This window comes from Varanus komodoensis, unplaced genomic scaffold (genome assembly GCF_004798865.1).
Source record: "Varanus komodoensis strain SLA01 unplaced genomic scaffold, ASM479886v1 scaffold1, whole genome shotgun sequence".
Lineage (NCBI taxonomy): Eukaryota > Metazoa > Chordata > Lepidosauria > Squamata > Varanidae > Varanus > Varanus komodoensis.
Window position 1 is genome coordinate 45,149,092 of NW_025335268.1, and position 17,527 is coordinate 45,166,618.

Here is a 17,527-nt window from a genome sequence, read left to right on the forward strand (position 1 = left end):
TAGATATGTACGTGGCAAAGGAGCTGGTTCTGCTTCTTGCAGGACTCCAACCAGTCTAATGTAGGCAACTGCCTTTTCTTATTACTGGTGCAGCTCATGGCAACTAGGGAAGTCCGGCCTCTGCTGACAGTGACATCGGCCCAGGATGTAACATTCGTGTGCATCCATTGGCATATGCAGGGTGTGGTTTTCATGTCCCACCATGAACTTCCCATGTTCCGCTTCCATCCATGCATTGATTACTGTTTCTGACTGTATGGAAACTGGGCGGGCTAGCATGTCACGAACTCAGGGTGTGTGGGTGGGGACACATCTCCAAATGTGATTGATGCTAATGGCTACTGTATTCTTCACAGTCAGGTAGATATACTTCATTCCAGTTGGAATTAGGGAATGTTGTGAAAGAACAAAGGTGGAATGAAGTTATTCCTAACATGAGACCTAGAGAAGATGATTTCTTCCTCCCTGTGAACCGTGGGTTGCATTAGCAGCAGCTGAAGCCTTTGTTCTCCCTAGCTGGAAAGGTTAGCTTTGCCCAGCAGTTTGTTTCCCTGCAGCTGTTCCTGTGAAAAACTTTTGCTACATTGGTTGGAATGGAAATCAGAACAGAAGGGAAAGCCTTGAAAAGGTTTGAAAAAACAGGCTGGAGTATGAAAGGCTAACAAAGGAGCAAGCACTTATCTGAACAAACCAGGACAACCTGATCCTCCAATAGAAGGCAACATATGCCCTTCTACTGAGTACTAATTGTTCCAGTTCTTCTCTGTCATAGAACTCTTTCTTCATTGCTGCAAGTAGTGAAAGTGACGGCAATACTTGCTAAATAAGGTGACTCTTGAGATGGCAATAAGCAAGCAGATACAATCAGAGTCTATTCCTAGCTTCCTTTTCCCAGAAGTATTTCTGGCTGTACGGTTCTTTCCTGAGGTACAAGATGCTGGAAGACTTTGTTCAGTGCTGGAGTCATGGACCTTGAAGGCAGAGGGTGGGCTCTATCTGGGTGCCTACTGCCTCATTCAGGAATTATTTCTGTGGAGGGTCCTGGAACGCAGGGAGCAGCAAGAGGGTCCCATGTGCCAGCCCTGCCCGCCATGTCCGACGTCCCTGTGCAGAGGGCAGATGTCCACAGGGGGCTCCTGCTCACATTCCCTTGGGCAAAAGCAGGGCTTCCAGTCCTGAAGAGGCTTCTGCATGCATTCACACGAGTGTGGGCTGGCACCTCCTGCTGGCCTCCCTGCTCAGCCCTGGGAAGCTGGGGGCTTAAGAGGCAAGGCAGCACACACAAGTACGTGTGGAGCGGGCTTCTGCCCATTCAGAGCCCCCGAAAGCCCAGAGAAGCAGTAGGGACCGCCAGTGTCCTCTCTCAACAGGCCAGTAGCAAAAGGCAACTGGATCCATCTAGCTGGATCCAAATACCTGCCCTAATCAACCAAGCATCCAGACTACACTTCTGCTTGCAGGAGCTCAGTGTTTATCCTCAGAATAACCCTGTGAGGGAGGTTAGGCTGGGGGACAGCGAGTGGCCCCAGTCTTCACACAAGTATTAGGAGTGCACTTTCTAATGGGACTGGCAAGGCTTCGGCTGCTATTCTTCTATGGTGCAGTCCTAAAGACACTTACAGCTACTAATGATTCCTGAACAGATCTTCTATCATATATACTGTGTTGAGCAAAGTAGCATCACATTTGCTTTTAGGTTCTCCTATACTCAGGTGGTTGCATGTTTAATATGGGAAGGAGAGTCAGGCTACAATCCTGTGCGCACCGGTTTGGGAGTGAGCCCCACCGTACAAGCTGGGACTTGCCTCCAAGAAGCCATGCATGAGCTCAGCTCCAGGGCTCACCTGGTCTGCGGCAGGGGCTCATCGGTGTTCCTCTAGTCTACAGCCAAAGCGGCTCACAGGCACAGCTCACCTGCTCTTCGTTTTCCAGCAAGGGCCAGTCACCAGTCTCTGGGCAGCCACAAGCAGGGCATCCTCCCCTGCTGGTCTCTCCTGTACTGCCCGCTGTGGGCCCTTCAGTTCTGGAAGCCTTCATGGGGCCTCAGGAACCTGGAATCCATTCTGCAGTCCTGTAACTTTAGACTGACTGACTGACCGACTTATTTAGAGTATTTGTATGCCGTCCTTTCGCATAGCCTCAGGACGGCTTACATAAATAAGACTTGGGCCTTAAAGGGGTGGCAAGGGGCTCTTTAGCTGCCAACAAGTACTACTTCCCTCAATATAAAGCGTAACCATCTCTGCTATGCTTGAGCCTCTCCCGCTCATTCTGCAGAGTGGAGCTCTGGGCTTCTGCCCCAGAAACTTGCCCTGGTGACAACAGAGGTGAGGCATGCAAGATGTGGACGTCTTCATTCCAGCTCTGCTCTTCTTGGGTGCTTTGTGAAAAATATCGAGGCTGTTGGGGTGCTGAACTTTACTGCCCTTGGGCGCCTAGTATACCGCCGAGTTCACAGTTTCTGGGGGGTCATGCCCATAACATCTACAGACTGTTCTGCCACACCTCTTGCACTAGAGCATCGAACGCCAGTAGTACCAAGAAACAGACATGCGTACCTGGTTGGCTGGGTGCTGCGATAACATCCGGAGGAGAATGATGGAGTTCTGCTGAATCTCCGTATGGTCAGATGCCAGCAGAGGAAGGAGGTGGGGCAGGCCATGCACCGCAATGATGCTGGTCTGAACACACTCTGTTTGGGAAAGGAAATGGCAGCAAAAACATGCATGTGCGACGTGAGAGGGACATTTTGCAGAATGTGCTTGTGAGAGAAAAGTGCTTCATTTAGACTGGATGAAACACGTTAGTTCAGCTAGACCTGAGAGCCCAGAGAGTGAGCCAAGACCCATGTCTCAGCCAAGTCATCCACCTCAAAGCTGACTGTTTTGTTCTGGCTATATTTGAGGTTCAGGGGCAATAGTATGCTACAGCAGTATGGACAGCTGGGCTTTGTGTTTAATGGAGACTCAGAAGAAGATCAAGACCAGACTAGGCCATGTTGTCACTGTTGGCTCTGGACGGCATTTAGAGCCCCTGAGAGGGCATTTTTGATGTTCTTAGGGGACTGCTAGATCCCTAAGATGTTCTAGAGCCCTTCCATACTGAGAGAGGGGCAGCAATTACCTCCTGGTCTGGTGTTGCCACAAGGGCTGATGGCTTTTTGCTGTCTGCATGTTTCTCCACACTTCATGGGACTTCATGCAGCAGAGCTGGCTTCACATTACTGGCACTTCACATTACTTACCAGAGACAAGGGGCAGAAGAAAGCGTATTCGAGGGACCAGGCCCATGCTTCTGATAAAAGAACCTTCAAGGGTTCTGCATACAAATTCTAACTCAGAATCTGTAAATTGCAATATGGTCAATATTCCTTCTGTGTTTGAAAGCCAGACCCCCATTGCTAAGACTCTTAACTGCAACCAATTATTCTGACTTGGATGTCCTCCAAGTAACCAGCAGATGGAGTTAGAACCTTTAGAAAGGGAAAAGATACACCGGAGAAGAAGCGGGTGCAAAAGATAAGATTTGTTAAAAGGCATTGCCGGCTGGGTGGCACAATTCTCATTTGCAAGCAGGCAGCTTTGAGAGTCCAGAAAGTGAGGCAAGAACCAATTAGGAGAGTAAGTACCCGGAGGAGGGCTTTCTCTGCGGTGGCGCCCAACCTATGGAATTCACTCCCCAAAGAGGTCCGCCTGGCACCGTCGTTACTGGTTTTTCGGCGCCAGGTAAAGACCTTTTTATTTAAACATCATTTCAATTGTTAAAACATATGATCTGGCCTGGGCAACTTCTTCTTCCTTCTCTTTCTCCTCCTATATTTTTATTTTATACTGATAATTTTAATTTTGTATTTGTAAATCAATGTATTTTTTGTATTGTTATATTTAATGGTAATTTATTATGTACTATTGTATTTCAATGTATTTTATCATGTTGTAAGCCGCCCCGAGGTTTCGGCAAGGGGCGGCATAGAAATGTTATAATAATAATAATAATAATAATAATAATAATAATAATAATAATTTCTCAGCCATTTCATCCACCTCAACATTGGCTGTTTCATTTTAGTCAAATTTAGTCAGGTGAAATTATTTGGTGAGGATTGTGGTTTCCCCATTGCTCTGAATTTTTCTTAGCTTTGTTGTTGTTCTTGTTCTAGAGCAGCTAGTAGGCATAAGTGACTGACTACAGCTCTATATTAGAGAACCACACATTCTTAACTTGTAAAATATCTTCATTTGAATTTAGTTTTGTACATATAATTGAGGGACATCAGGAATGTTAAAAGGGAGCGTGTATTAGTGCTTCAAACCCCTAATTAATAGATATGTCCAAGCTGCAGTGTGCGATTTGGAATTAATGACAGTATAAATAATTTTGTTCTGAGAATATTCATTATGAAAATACAACAGGTAGTAGGTTTTCACCAATCTATGTCCTCTGGGGCTTTTTCCCCCTTGTCTAGGTGGTAGGATCCCCCAACCTGATAAAGCACGGTATTCCATAATGTTTGTAGCAGAAATGTGTTTTGAGCATTATAACATATTGACCAGTTTAAAGTTTACTGTTCTTCACCATGAGCTAGGTATTTTTCTGAATGCTGGAGTAAGCATTTTAAGCGGTCACCTTCTGCATCTGAATAACTGGATGATCTTTTGCTGGTATACTTAGAAAAGTAGGGCTGCCATTCTCTGCCTGCCTGACATGATGCATTCTGCTGTCCTGAGCACTGAAGAGCTTATTAAACAGAAAAGGTGCTGTCACAACAGGCATGCCTGAAATGAAAATATTATATTCTTCTAATTTAATTGGATGATGAATGAACCATGGACATTCTTTCCAGAGGCTACACAGTACAAAGTACCATGGAGGGGAAAAAAACCTTTCCATTTCTGTGTGCATGTGACTATTTAGGTGCCTGCTGGCAAATTTTCATGCAGTAACACACAAATTATATACTTACCACTTGTGGCTAAATTCCTGAGACAAATGCAAGCCTGGTTGCAAACCTGGTTACAAAAAGAAACAAATCAGAAGGCAAGAGAAACTGTTCTCAACTGCAAAAATAGCATGCAAGTTGCAAAGTTCACTGGTTCCTATTTGTTTCTTTCACTGCTTTCTCTGAGATTTTCTCCAGGAGACGTTTGTCATGCTTGTTCATGGGTTCTTTAGACAGCCCATAACACTCTCACCCCTGCCAGTAGGCAGTATCCATCCATCAGGGGCACAGTATCTCTGCGGATTCACTTCTATGCCTGGTCCCTCCCTCCAATTCTTTTGCATAAGCAGGACCCACTACATCCACAACTGAGCCTTAGCACTCCCTAGAGGAGGCCTTGAAATTAGTGAACACACATTTCTGGATCGGGACAGGTTAGCTCATCAGACCTGTTCTAGAAAGCAGAGTTCCTGCTTCTTCCTGGAAGTGTCAAGCGTCCATTGCACCAGAGGTGAGCACTGCTTGCAGAAAAGAGTCTGCTGGGTCAGCAGCCCATTGAGTACTGATCAACCAAAGATAAGAGTTTGCCATCTTGGAGATCCAAGGAAGTTTTCATATTCAACCATCTTCTGGGCTGCACATGTCACATATCCCCATCCCAAGTTAAGCATATTTCTAATTATTTTGCCCAACACAAAAATTAGATATTTAGGTTGTAGTGCAAAGCATGTTTACTTGGAAATAAGTCCCACTGGAAATCAAAATCATGTTTCTGAATAAACTGGCTTCTAGCTGGCTTTAGGAAAAATGCAGACAATGGTCAGTAACATCCTCCCCACCAGTTCCATACAGTCCACCGCTTTACCTTGTCCACAGATGAGTTCAGGAGAGAAAGGAGTGTCCGTAGAAGAAACCTGTCACCGATCTGAAGCATGGCTTCATGGTGCTGAGCGTTTGTGGCCATGTTGCTTAGAGCCGCACAGCTGTAGTACTGTAAGCACAGAAGGCAAAAGGGAAAGTGAGGCATCACAGGATGATAGAACCCTCGTGGTAGAGTGATCAGAAGACTCATGGAGTCCAAGATGGGTGTACTGTGGCCTAGGGTTCACGACTGTGTTCGGAACCCCATGTAATGGGAAACCAGGAATTTCAGTAGGGCTCTCAGAATGGGCTCTTACTGGAAAAGCAACTCCAGTACGATTCACTCTGCAAGGTGGAGAAGTGACTGCAGAAAAAGGATTGGAATGGGGTCTTTTACCTTTTTTACCTAACTCCAGTCTCCAACTGGAAATAGATGCCTCTACTAAAAATCACACTTTGCAAGGAGGGCAATTACAAAATGATGCCTGAGTGGATGACCTTGATTTCTTCCTAGGGGTCCAAAACCCCCCCCCCCAAAAAAAACCCCAGTGAGAAAGAAAAGAGGGCTGCATCTCCTTTACCCCAGCAGAGATCCATAGTTGGCCCTCCTCTGCTAGACACATAATTTGCATTCATTTTGTACTTACCCTAAGGCTTGTTATAAATTCCTGAAAGCTGAGGTAAAAATAGAAAGTCTACAGCCCAATCTTATCTTTAAATGTTTGCATTTCACTTACACTTTCACACTAAAGTAGCTGAGGCTCAAGATGAGGGAAAAAAAATCAAGTATTTGCTTAGTGTTGACTCTGAAATACATTTAGTGGCTATTAGGAGTTACCTTAAACAAAAGTCAAGAAGAAAATAGAGTAATTGGAATAGCCTCTGGCTATTTTTTTAATCCTACAACAAATGTGACCTACGAAGCAAGGGCATATTTGCTCAAGCTGAAGTGCCTCTCTCTTCATTTCAATCAAGAGCTTAACAGTTAGCTCCCAGGTGTCAAGAGCAGCTCTACCCTTGAAGCAAGTTTTGCTCAACTAGGCAAAGCTTACCAACAACATCAACGAATTATTCACTGCCAGCAGGTAAAATGTCAACAGCTCTTGTCTGCTTTGTTGATGTTGGTGTTTTCCCCCCAGTATCTGTAAGCTCATTTTGGATTCAGCTTCTCTTTCATCAGTTTCATATTCTGATAAGCATCCTGTCCCCAAAATTGTCAAAATCAGCAGGTTCACTCTTAACATCTCTTGTTTAATGTCAGATTTACCTGTATTTCTGTGTCAAGAGACTCTAACAAAAGGGCAAGAACCAAGAGTGCACCTTGACGAAACAAAATCTTTTGAATCCATTCTGCAAGGGAAGAGTAAAACAATAACAGCATGTCTTTAAGAAATTATTTTGGGCTAATGAATATTTCCTTTGTCATTGGCTCATAGCCAAAAGCACAGTGTCTTTCTAGAGAGACAATTTAGAAGAAGGCTACATATTTTATTGCATAAAATTTGATTTTATATCTCAATTTTTCCTGAATTTTACAGTATTATTACCAGAATAGATAACCCACTGTCAAATGTAGGGTTAGGGGCTTACTTATTCTCTACAAAAACAAAATCAAAGTTGTTTCTCCTGGAAATAACTGAGGTATGTGTGTATGATTTGGGTTCATCCAGACATAAACAAATCATTGGAAATAACTGCACCAGTCATAACACAGTGTTTAAGATCTTGTACAAATTGCAGTACAATGTCTTTAATCTTGTAGACTTCCAGACAGCACACTGGATTGTGAACAGGAGTCTCACTAGAGAGTCTGCATAAAGAATAAAACCTGCACAGTCAACAACTGGCTTAAGAAATAGATAATTATTCGGACAATTTCTCTATGTTCTAAGTGGTGACTAAAGATCCACTGAATGGTGTCTCAAACAGATGGTTCTATGGTAATTCAACCAAAAATGCAAGTGAGAAACCAATGTTTAGATCAGACACCATAAGCTGGAATTCTTTAGAATTTTAGTTTATCAGCAATGAGCAGATATGTTTGTATACACTGCTCAGTCGCTCCCTGCTTAGCTCCACCAGATAGTGGAACTGGCTAGACAAAGCAGGAAGCTTCCACCCCTTGTTGTGTTGAGAACTCCACCTAAACCAGAATTCATGCCTTGTTGCTCCACTAACAAAGCAAAATCGTAAGCATAAGTCCATTCCTAGCATATGGCTCCAGATCACTCAGAGGGCAACCAGCCAGGGGTCCTGATCCTAAGGTAATACCAGGCAAACCACCAACAGAAGTCTCCTGGTTTGTTCAGCTCCTGTTGCAGCAGCAGCAGCAGCAGCTGAGTAGACGGCACCATCGCATGCACACCAGCCCCACACTGCAACACGTCACTTTTTAAAAAGGACAACTTTTTTTTTAAAGCATGCGCTTTTCAGAGTGTGTGCCTGCAGGCAGGGACTGTCTTGTTAAATCCACTGGCTGTAGAGCAATATGAAAATACTTCAGATAAATTTTAAAAACAATACCTGATTGGGTGAGGTTGAAAATAGCTCCAACTGCATTTTGTTGGACCCTTGGATCATGAGATTTACAAAGGACAAGTAAAGGTACAACTCCTCCTGCTGCTCCAATTGCTTCCTGGTTGACACCTGGCAAAAGAATAGGGCAAAACAGGCACGATCAGGAAGTTCTGTTTTGCTTGGAGATATTCCTATTTCTCCATGACCCTGGACAAGATGCCCTCCTGCCACCACCTAGTGCCATGTCAGCAAGCCGTGGCCCCCCGCCCCCCAAGAGTTTGTGAGAGAAGGGTGGCAAGCAAAGGGTGCTGTTGCCCACTTGGCCCTTCCCAGGCCCAGCAGCTGGAAGGGGGGAAAGTCATGAACACCCAGGCATGTGCTTCACTCACTAAACTTGCTGGGTGGTGTTATCACAAAGGGGCAGTTCTCTTCTTCTCAGTCCCTGGGCCGAAAGGACAAGCTCCCACCCAGACAGCTGTAGTGGCTGCCACCTTCATTTCCCCAAATGTCTCTGGGCTTCTTTCAGGCCAGCAACATTATTTATTTGGAGGGAAGGGCACGGTGGCTGCTCTGGCAGTCCAGTTAGGCCCCTGACATGCAAGGAGGGTGAAATAATAAACCCAGTGCCAGTCCTGGTGAGTCTTCTCTGTGCTCAAGCATCTGCCTCCCACATCTGGTGCTACTGCTGGGGCTGCTACCCCCTTCTGAGTCAAAGCCTTCAGTTCCTTGTAGAGATCCCTGCACCTCTTGCCATACTTAACGAAAGCTAAGGAAAGAACCCAACACTAGCATGCATGCGTCTCGTACACATGTGCATAATCCACCACGTCTGCATCATGCCAGCCTTTTCTATGCAGAAGTTTCATGAGGGTGGTGGAAGAGGCATCCACAGGCATCAGCCCAAAGCAGGCCACTCTCACACAAACAGGTGATGCGGCTACGGCATCATCACAGAACTGAGCTGCAGCACCATCTTTTATGGGACTCTCTCTTTTTAGAACAGGCTCACCTGAGACCGCCAGTGTCATTATGCAGGCGCAGGCATTGCACTGTACAGTGGTGTCATCAGATTCAAGCAGCTCCAAAATTGGCTCAAGTAAATCCGTTTGTATGATGTGCTCTTTAATCACTGAGGGTGGACAGAGGCAGTAGAAGTTCATTTTAAACATTACTTTAAATGGGCCTTTTATTCAGCTTCATTGTACTGGAGATGGCAAAGGATCACCAATTTTCTTGGCCCCTGGTTCATGAGAACATTGTACTGATGCAAAACAAGCATCCCATTTATTTTTATGCTATTCTTAAATTCCCTAGCAGGCAAGGCAACATCCTCTTGCTGCATCGGTTCCCATTATTATTGGGAATGGGACCTCAAGATCACTGGCAGGTGCTGCATTCCTCTTTCTCGGCAGAAATATTTTTTCATTAACTTACCATTTCCTTCCAGTAAGAAATTGACAAGGGACAAAGATGAAATCTGCAGAACTTCCACATCATTAGAATTCAGCAAAGCATAGTATGCTTCCAAATGCTCTGGGGGCAGCTGGATGTTCACTGAAGGAACAAGAGGAAATGCTGACAAACGGCTCGTGCCTCTAAGGTCTTTAAAGATTTGAAGTTACAGGCAACCAGCGCCATACCTAGTAACCTACTACTCTATTTTCCAGAAGCCCAGAAAGGCTCGGTTTGTGCAGATTCCCACGATAATCGACATTAGGCACATAAATTTCTAAAATACTCTGACTGCCACATGCATAAAGCTCCACCACAGCAACTTCTCCAGGTCAAAGGGAAAGCCATACTGGACTAACAGCTTTTGACGAAAGAGAATCCAAGTACATGCATGTATTCTGTCTCTGGGATCAACATAGCAAAGCTATTCTATACTGCCTCCAATGCAGTGCCTCTCGTTGCCCACCAGGCACTCTGCTCTCCATGATTTTTAAAACAATTTTTAGATTTTTAAATGAGTTCTTTAAGTGAGAGGCTACCACACAGTAAAGTGAAGCCTCAAGCATAATCTTTATTTCCAAGAATGCTTTGGGGGCCTATAATATTAGAAAAGACACAAACAAGGTGAATACAGCTCACTGCTTCATTTTGAAGGGCACGCAACTACTCAGGGGGAAAAAAAAGAAAACGGGGGCTTAGGGTGGCAGGAGGTATCTGAGGGAGTGGCAGAGAGCAAAGAGTGTGTGTGTGTGTGTGCGTGCGCGCGCTGCTTGTGGCCTGTGTGTGTGCCTGTGTTCAAATAAGTGGTATAATGATCTGGAATTCAGACCCCCATCTCTGACTTGCACCTGTTCTTGGGCAAGTTTATTTTAAGTTTCACCAGTTTGCTCTCTGATGTTTCGTAACTGCCTACAAGCACACACAAGACTCAAAAATTCCAAATTCCAAATCCACCCACTTGTCAAAACCGTTTGGGGACCCCTGCTATAGTACAACAGTCTTGCATTTCACCACTTCTCTGGTCTCCATAAGCAGATGAGTCGGTTGTAGAGGTGAGGTGGAAAGTTTTCTGCTGCAGTGCTCTGCATTGCTGTGCTGGGCGTAGAGGAAAGCCGTTTGTGTTCTTCCCATCCAGCGAAGCAATGCACTCAAAGCTCAGCACAGAAAACCAAGTGGCTGCCACTCTTTCTACCCCTCAGGTATCCCATTGCTGTTTTCGCTTTTGCTTGTTCTCACCCTGCCTTTATTCTTACAAGGAGGTCCCCCACCCGCCAACCCTTCTCATGCAATAAGTTCAAAGTAGCTGAACTTGGTTATTAACAAAACCAAGTCAATAAGCTTATAAAGGTGGGATCCCAAGCAGGTATCTTTAGGTCTCATGGAACCATCTCCCTGCTTAGGCCTTCATAGCAGCAACTTGTTGTAAACCACAGAGAGAGTGTTGGCTATGGGGCAGTACAGAAATGAACTAACAGCAACAGCAGATACAGCTGTTTTACTATCTTTTTGTGTCAGGTTAAGACTTCCCTCCTTGCTGAGATATTTACTACCTTAAAGTAGCACATGTAGGTGGAGCGGAGTATTGCCAGATCTTTTTTTCAGCAGGCCTGGTGATATGGGATAGTTTAGCTGTTTTGTTGTTAAATGTACTTTTAAATGTTTTAATGTAAGTTTATTCTGTTTTCATTGTTCTATTATATAGTGCATTTTATTGTATATATTCACTGTTGGTCATTGCTCAGAATAACAAGTTATTAAAATTAAAGTAATTCACAGCACAGGGATTTTAGAAAGCTAATTTGCCATAGGTGAGGGAAGAAAACAAGTCAGTAAGCTAGATTTCTATGACTTTCACAAAGCATATGGAGACAGTTCTTACTCACAGTGTTGACTTATGTTTAAATAATAGAGCGCTGCAGACTTTTGCAAGCCAGGGTTCTCCGAAAATGCCAAGGTCCTCAGAGCCTCTAGGGAATCCTTGCCGAGTGGTGAAGTTTGAAAACCTGATGGTAACAGAGTCTGAATTGTGTCAGAAGGAGTTAAATACCTAGAGTCCATGTGAACAGAATTTAAAGCAGTAAGCTTTGATGGGAAAAAAATCTCTGTACTTGGAGACTGGTGAACTGAACAAATGATTACTGAAAAATTATACACTGTACCAATATTTTCCATTTTGTTTGCTTTTTAAATTGCTCAGTGTAATTTTATTCCCTTGTTTAACTCCACTCTGCCCCCAGGGCTTTTTCCTCCTTGTTCCTTTGCTCTTACCCTAATTTCCCTCCACTGTTGATGATTCTGATTGCTTGTGGTACCATCATGATTTTCTGTGCAGGCACCAATATGACCCTCACATGAGAAGTAACCGTAGTATCTGCATGGGTTGTTGTGACTCAGCAGACGAAAATAATACTGAATCCTGTTGCAGTCAAAGCAGGGCTACTGAGAAACAAAAGGGAGGTATCAGGGTAAGGTCAGGGAATCCCAAATGTTGCAGAAGCAGAAATTGGCTACGGAACACCAAATGAAACAGAAAACCTGGGGAGAGGGATAATGGAATGGAAAGAAAGCCTAGTGCTGCCTTCCCCAATCTGATAGCCTTCGGATGATCTGGACTTCAGTTCCCATCTGCCCCAGGTAGCATGGCTTCTTGTCAGGAATGCCTGGAATTGTATTCCAAAACACTGGGGAGGCACTAAGTTGAAAGAGACCTGTATATTGGCACACTGAACAGGAACAGCAATGGATTGTAAGTCCCATCTGTTGGGTAAACATCAGTGACAGTAAAGGAGAATAGCATCAAGTTGCACCAGGTACTCTCATAGCAGAATGAGAGTACCCAAAGCACTAGAATAAAAGATTTTTAAAAATTAGTGCTATGAGTAAAGATAACACCAAAATCAGGAGATGCTTTCTGATAGAACACCCCAAAAAATTACAGATCAGGCCTACTTCTGTACAACTCAACACCTTGTTTATTTGTTCTGGCTCTCCAAATTAATTTTAAGTTCAAACTCAAGTGGACAATTAGGCAGGGGCTGCAAAGGGAACCTGCTACTCCTCCCTTTCTGGAATGCAGCCAGACACGTACACCTTCCCACACTTAGTCATCTCTGCTATCATGGCCATATACCGTTGGGTCTATTTTGTCTCAATCATTACAGCTAAAATCCCTATTGCCCATAGGTTCCCTTCTCCCTCCCCACAGTGCCTGTACAGTAGAGCCAGGTGTGTGAAGCCTTCACTATGGACAAGAATGCTGGGAATGAAGCCCTAAAGACCTGCAGTCATCTGTGCAGGGGTCTTCACCACAAAGAGAGATGAAGCAGCCAGAGACATCCTAAATCAAACTAAATTAGTCTTCCTTAACCACCACCCCTTACAGAGTCTGAATATTATCAATTAATACCTACTTCATAAATAAATAGATGTTAAATAATTAATGATCAACACCTAACATTTTTTACAAGATTCTTCATACCTTTCAAGGAAAATTTAGCTGTTCATATGGACATCCATCTACTTAAGATACAGCTCATGCCAGAGATATACAATTAGCAGCTAGGTTAATCGGGTTTTAATCTGTAAGTTTATTAAGAGACAGCTGTAATCAGAATTAGGCCTTGCTCACTAGGCAAAAAAGCCTGAATTCTATAAAGCAGAGATTCATCTTCTGAAATTATTTTATGTGCTCCAGTAGCCAAAGTATATTTGCAATATGATCTTTTCAGAATTCAGCTTAAATGTTTCATATAGGGTAATATTCTTTGTTGCTACACTTTAAGCATCACTTTGCTTGTGTAGGAAATTAATGCAATGGACCTATGTTTGCTGCACTCTTTTGCATCTCCTTTCTTGGGAGTGGAATGTATATTGGACATTTCCAGTCTGTGGAGCATTGTTTTGTTCTCCATATTTCCTGGCATATTCTTGTTAGGATTTGGACCAGTTCTTTCTCTGTAGTTTGGAGTAGTTCTATTGCTACCCTTTCAGCTCTGGTACAAATTTGGTACAATTGCCCTGCCTCACATTAAATTTGAAGAGGGCTCCTGGCATCATTTTCCATTGGTAGAAAATTCAATTTTCCTTTCCACCTCATGTTTTCCCACTGCTCCTTCTGCTTTTTTCCCTCACCAGAGAAAAATACATTAAGTTAAAAATATGGAATGGTGCATAAACTAATGGTAGCACTAGCAGCTTTCTGTCTGAAAGCCAAACAATATGCAGAAGAGCTAAAGATAATTGATTTACAGCATTTTAAAGTAATTGTGTTTTAGGCATTTTATGGATTACCTTGTAAGTAGCTTTCCTCTTATCACAAAAAGTACATGCATTTTAAAATGAAAATTCCAGATTCAATGCATATCCAGAATATATCATATCATAACTGGGGAACTGAGAGCTTGATCTACCTGGTCATAGCACTTGGATTTTTCTTAAGGATTGGGGTTAAGGACAGACAACAGAAGAATCAGAAAAGCAAGATTTTTTGGCATATATATCAGAATTCAAGTACTATCCTAAGCTAGAGCTTGTGGTAAGATAATGGTGTTTGCTATGTCGAGGCTGTTACTATGATTATTGTTCCACTTTTGTCAGGCTCCAGAAGACTTGCAGGCCACATGAGATAGATTAGGCAGATCATGTAGGACCCAAGATAGCAAAGTACCTTGCAGCAGCTTTATTTCAGATAAATGGAAACTACTGAGATGAAGGCAAACATTTGCACCTTTGTAGAACTGGAATTTTAATGTGTGGAGGAAAGTAGCTTAATCAATCAATCTGAAATTGGAAACCTTTGTCTTCTTAGAGATCATCATTTCACACAAAGTGTGGGTTTTGCCTATCTTCACTATTCCTCACAAAAACACCCGATGCATAAACAGCCCTGGACCTTTTACTGCCTACAGTAACTGAACAATCTTAAGCCAAGGCACAAAGCTCAAGTATTTATTTATTTTATTTAGACAGCTTATATGCCGCCCCCTTCGCATAAGCCTCGGGGCGGCTTACAATCATTAAAATCCCGCATATAAATACAAAAAAATAAAATAAAATACATAGAATAAGTTAAATACATAAAATAGTGGAAACAGCCCACTTGGCTGCCCCAGCTGCAAAAGCAGAAACCTCTCACCTTTAACGATGTGCTGCAGAAATTCCTGGGCTACCTCCTCTTCCTGGGGTTGAAGGACGGTCTTGTATAACGGCTTTGCCTCAAATGTTTTGTCTTTTAGACAGGGGCAGATTTGGATCTGAGCCAAATGCTCCCTCAAGTCATGCACCAGACTCGAGGATAGTGTTTTCACTGAGAGAAAAATATCACAAAGCAACTGGGCACACTTGGCACACAACTGACCCATTTTTAACTTTGCAGTTAAGCAAAAAACTAGACAGAAAAGAAGGAAGGCTGAGAGTTTATACTTCTCCTGCTTGCTGACTCGCTCCTGTGTTCTTTGCTTCGGCAGATGTAGCGACAAACATAATTCTCTAGACCAGCTGCAGAAAGGTCGGTGCTGCTTCCTATGTGCACAGCAAAATGTAAGTCTATGTCTAACTTGTGAAATGTAGGAAACGCTTTAAAAACTTTGGCTAGACATTATCAGCCTTCCTTTGTTTTAGATGGGAGAAAAATTACATGAAATAAAAGCGGTATATCCAGAATCCATTTCTATCATGTTGTTACAATCATATCAAGTTGTGAATGCTAAAACTAAGCCCAACTGATTCGAGAGGCTAGTTACAGCCTCTGTGATTACAAACAAAGAAGGCTATGCATATATAGAGTGACCTCACAGGTGAGGAAAACGGACCCGCTGGTCTCCACCTCTACCACCTCTATCTGCCAATGAGAGAGAAAACAAAAAGCTACACAAACAGGTTATTCCAGTTTTGGCCAGGCAGAAACAATAGTACCACCTGGATTGGCAGACAGCCCATAAATATTAATTCATCATGGCTGCAAAAATGGAGAAATACAAAAATACAACCACAATATCAAAATTCGGTTTGCTTTGCTCCTTCAAGTTATAATAATTGTCCTACCCCTTATTATCAAGACACTATCTAGTTTGTGCTGCACAAGCACAATAGGTACAATATTGGAATGTGTTTGGGCACTTTTTTAATTACTCCATAAAATTTAAACTAGCTTGCAGAATATATGTGGCTTGAAAGCCAAGATCTGATAATTTACATGTACCCAGTTCTCTGAATTCAGGGGGAGGGTTTACACATCATGATAAGCATGCCTGCAATTACTTCAGCTACAAGTGGGAGTCACTGGCTTAATAAAACATGGTTCTTTGGCTTATCTGTTTCCCAACCCCCACCCCACCCCACCCCACCCCAAATCACCCAGCAGCAAACTGTGGAAATTGTGCTTGATGGGAATTGTGTCAGAAGGCTCAGTTTCTGGCTTTCAGCAGTGGGCAACCTGATGCTTCTTTTACAAGTAACCCATTAAGGTCTCAGCCCTGTTCTACTCCCTGCCTCTCCCATGGCAACAGATATTCAAAGAGCCAAGCTGTCTCCTTATTTGTTGTTCAGTTGCAAAGTCGTGCTTGACCCCATGGACATTCCTTCGGATTCTCCTATCCTCCACCATCCCCTGGAGTACACCCAACCCCACACCCACCTCCCCAGTGACCCCATCCAGCCACCTCAATTTCTGCCATCCCCTTCTCCTTTTTCCTTCAATCATTCCCAGCATCAGGGTGTTTTCCAATGAGTCCTTCCTTCTCCTTAGGTGACCAAAGTATTTGAGCTTCAGCTTTAGTACCTGACCTTCTAAAGAGCAGTCAGGGTTATTTCCTTTAGGATTGACTGATTTGATCTCTTTGTAGTTCAAGGGACTCCCAGGAGTTTGTTTAATTATCGTGGCTAATACCAAAGTGACAAGTTATTTAATTTTCATTTAAAAACATCTAAGTTATACATTTATCTCACTACATGAAATACTGCTACTGTCTTGAGACATGAAATGATAGCAGTAAAGGTTGCTCATTGTTCACTTCTGACTAAGTGAAGAGTGCCACCTATTGATGTGCTGCATCCATCAAAAACCTCACATATTCTTGGATTTTCTCAGGTTATGTCACCTATTACATTTTACAGCAGCACATGTTAATTCATCTGCAGTATCTGACTTGTAAATATGCACTGACTGAAGTTGCTTCAAGTCACTTGCTTCTCACACATTTACAAGAAACACACGTTGCCCACTCCTGATATTATGCTACAAATCAGCTTGATGTTTTCAGCTACTGCAGATAGGCACCAAAGTTCTTGTAATGTGGTTAAAATATTTATTTAAACTCAGCATATTAGTAGATAACACACTGCAGTGTACATACTCACATGCATGTAGACACACTTTCCCCAAAGATACAGAGCTGGAATAAATCCATTCTTCACTGGCAAAACAGCATGTGTTGCGTGCAAGTATGTGTTTCAGAGCATACAACCTAATAACAAGTTTCATAGGAATATGGTGCTAGCATGTTAGACCAACAATTAAATCCTCCTGACAGATGCAGTAAAGCATGTGTGTAAGACAGCAGTCCTCAGCCCATTTATTGCAATTAATCCAACTGAACTCAATAGAATTTACTTTTGAGTTGCAATTGCATTCTCAGTTTGCATACTAAAGTAGGATCATGCTAATATGGACTGGGAAAAAATGGTGTAGGTATGGCTCTCTGCTGAACTAGCACTCAGATAAGTGAAGTTATTTATTCTCAGTCTCCCATTTATAAAATG

At 43.1% G+C, this 17,527-nt stretch overlaps 1 protein-coding gene across 1 annotated transcript in view; it reads right to left on the reverse strand.

Annotated features, from left to right (window-relative positions):
• Positions 1-17,527, reverse strand: part of LOC123036669 (vacuolar protein 8-like) — a 31,183-nt gene that overhangs the window by 8,599 nt on the left and 5,057 nt on the right. The window contains exons 3-11 of the mRNA XM_044416918.1: positions 14,904-15,155; positions 11,653-11,772; positions 9,752-9,871; positions 9,327-9,446; positions 8,324-8,446; positions 7,068-7,150; positions 5,805-5,930; positions 4,964-5,009; positions 2,559-2,692 (exon numbers count right to left, since the gene is read on the reverse strand). Of these exons, the coding sequence (XP_044272853.1) occupies positions 2,559-2,692; positions 4,964-5,009; positions 5,805-5,930; positions 7,068-7,150; positions 8,324-8,446; positions 9,327-9,446; positions 9,752-9,871; positions 11,653-11,772; positions 14,904-15,155 (1,124 nt within the window). The remainder of the gene's footprint in view (positions 1-2,558; positions 2,693-4,963; positions 5,010-5,804; positions 5,931-7,067; positions 7,151-8,323; positions 8,447-9,326; positions 9,447-9,751; positions 9,872-11,652; positions 11,773-14,903; positions 15,156-17,527) is intronic.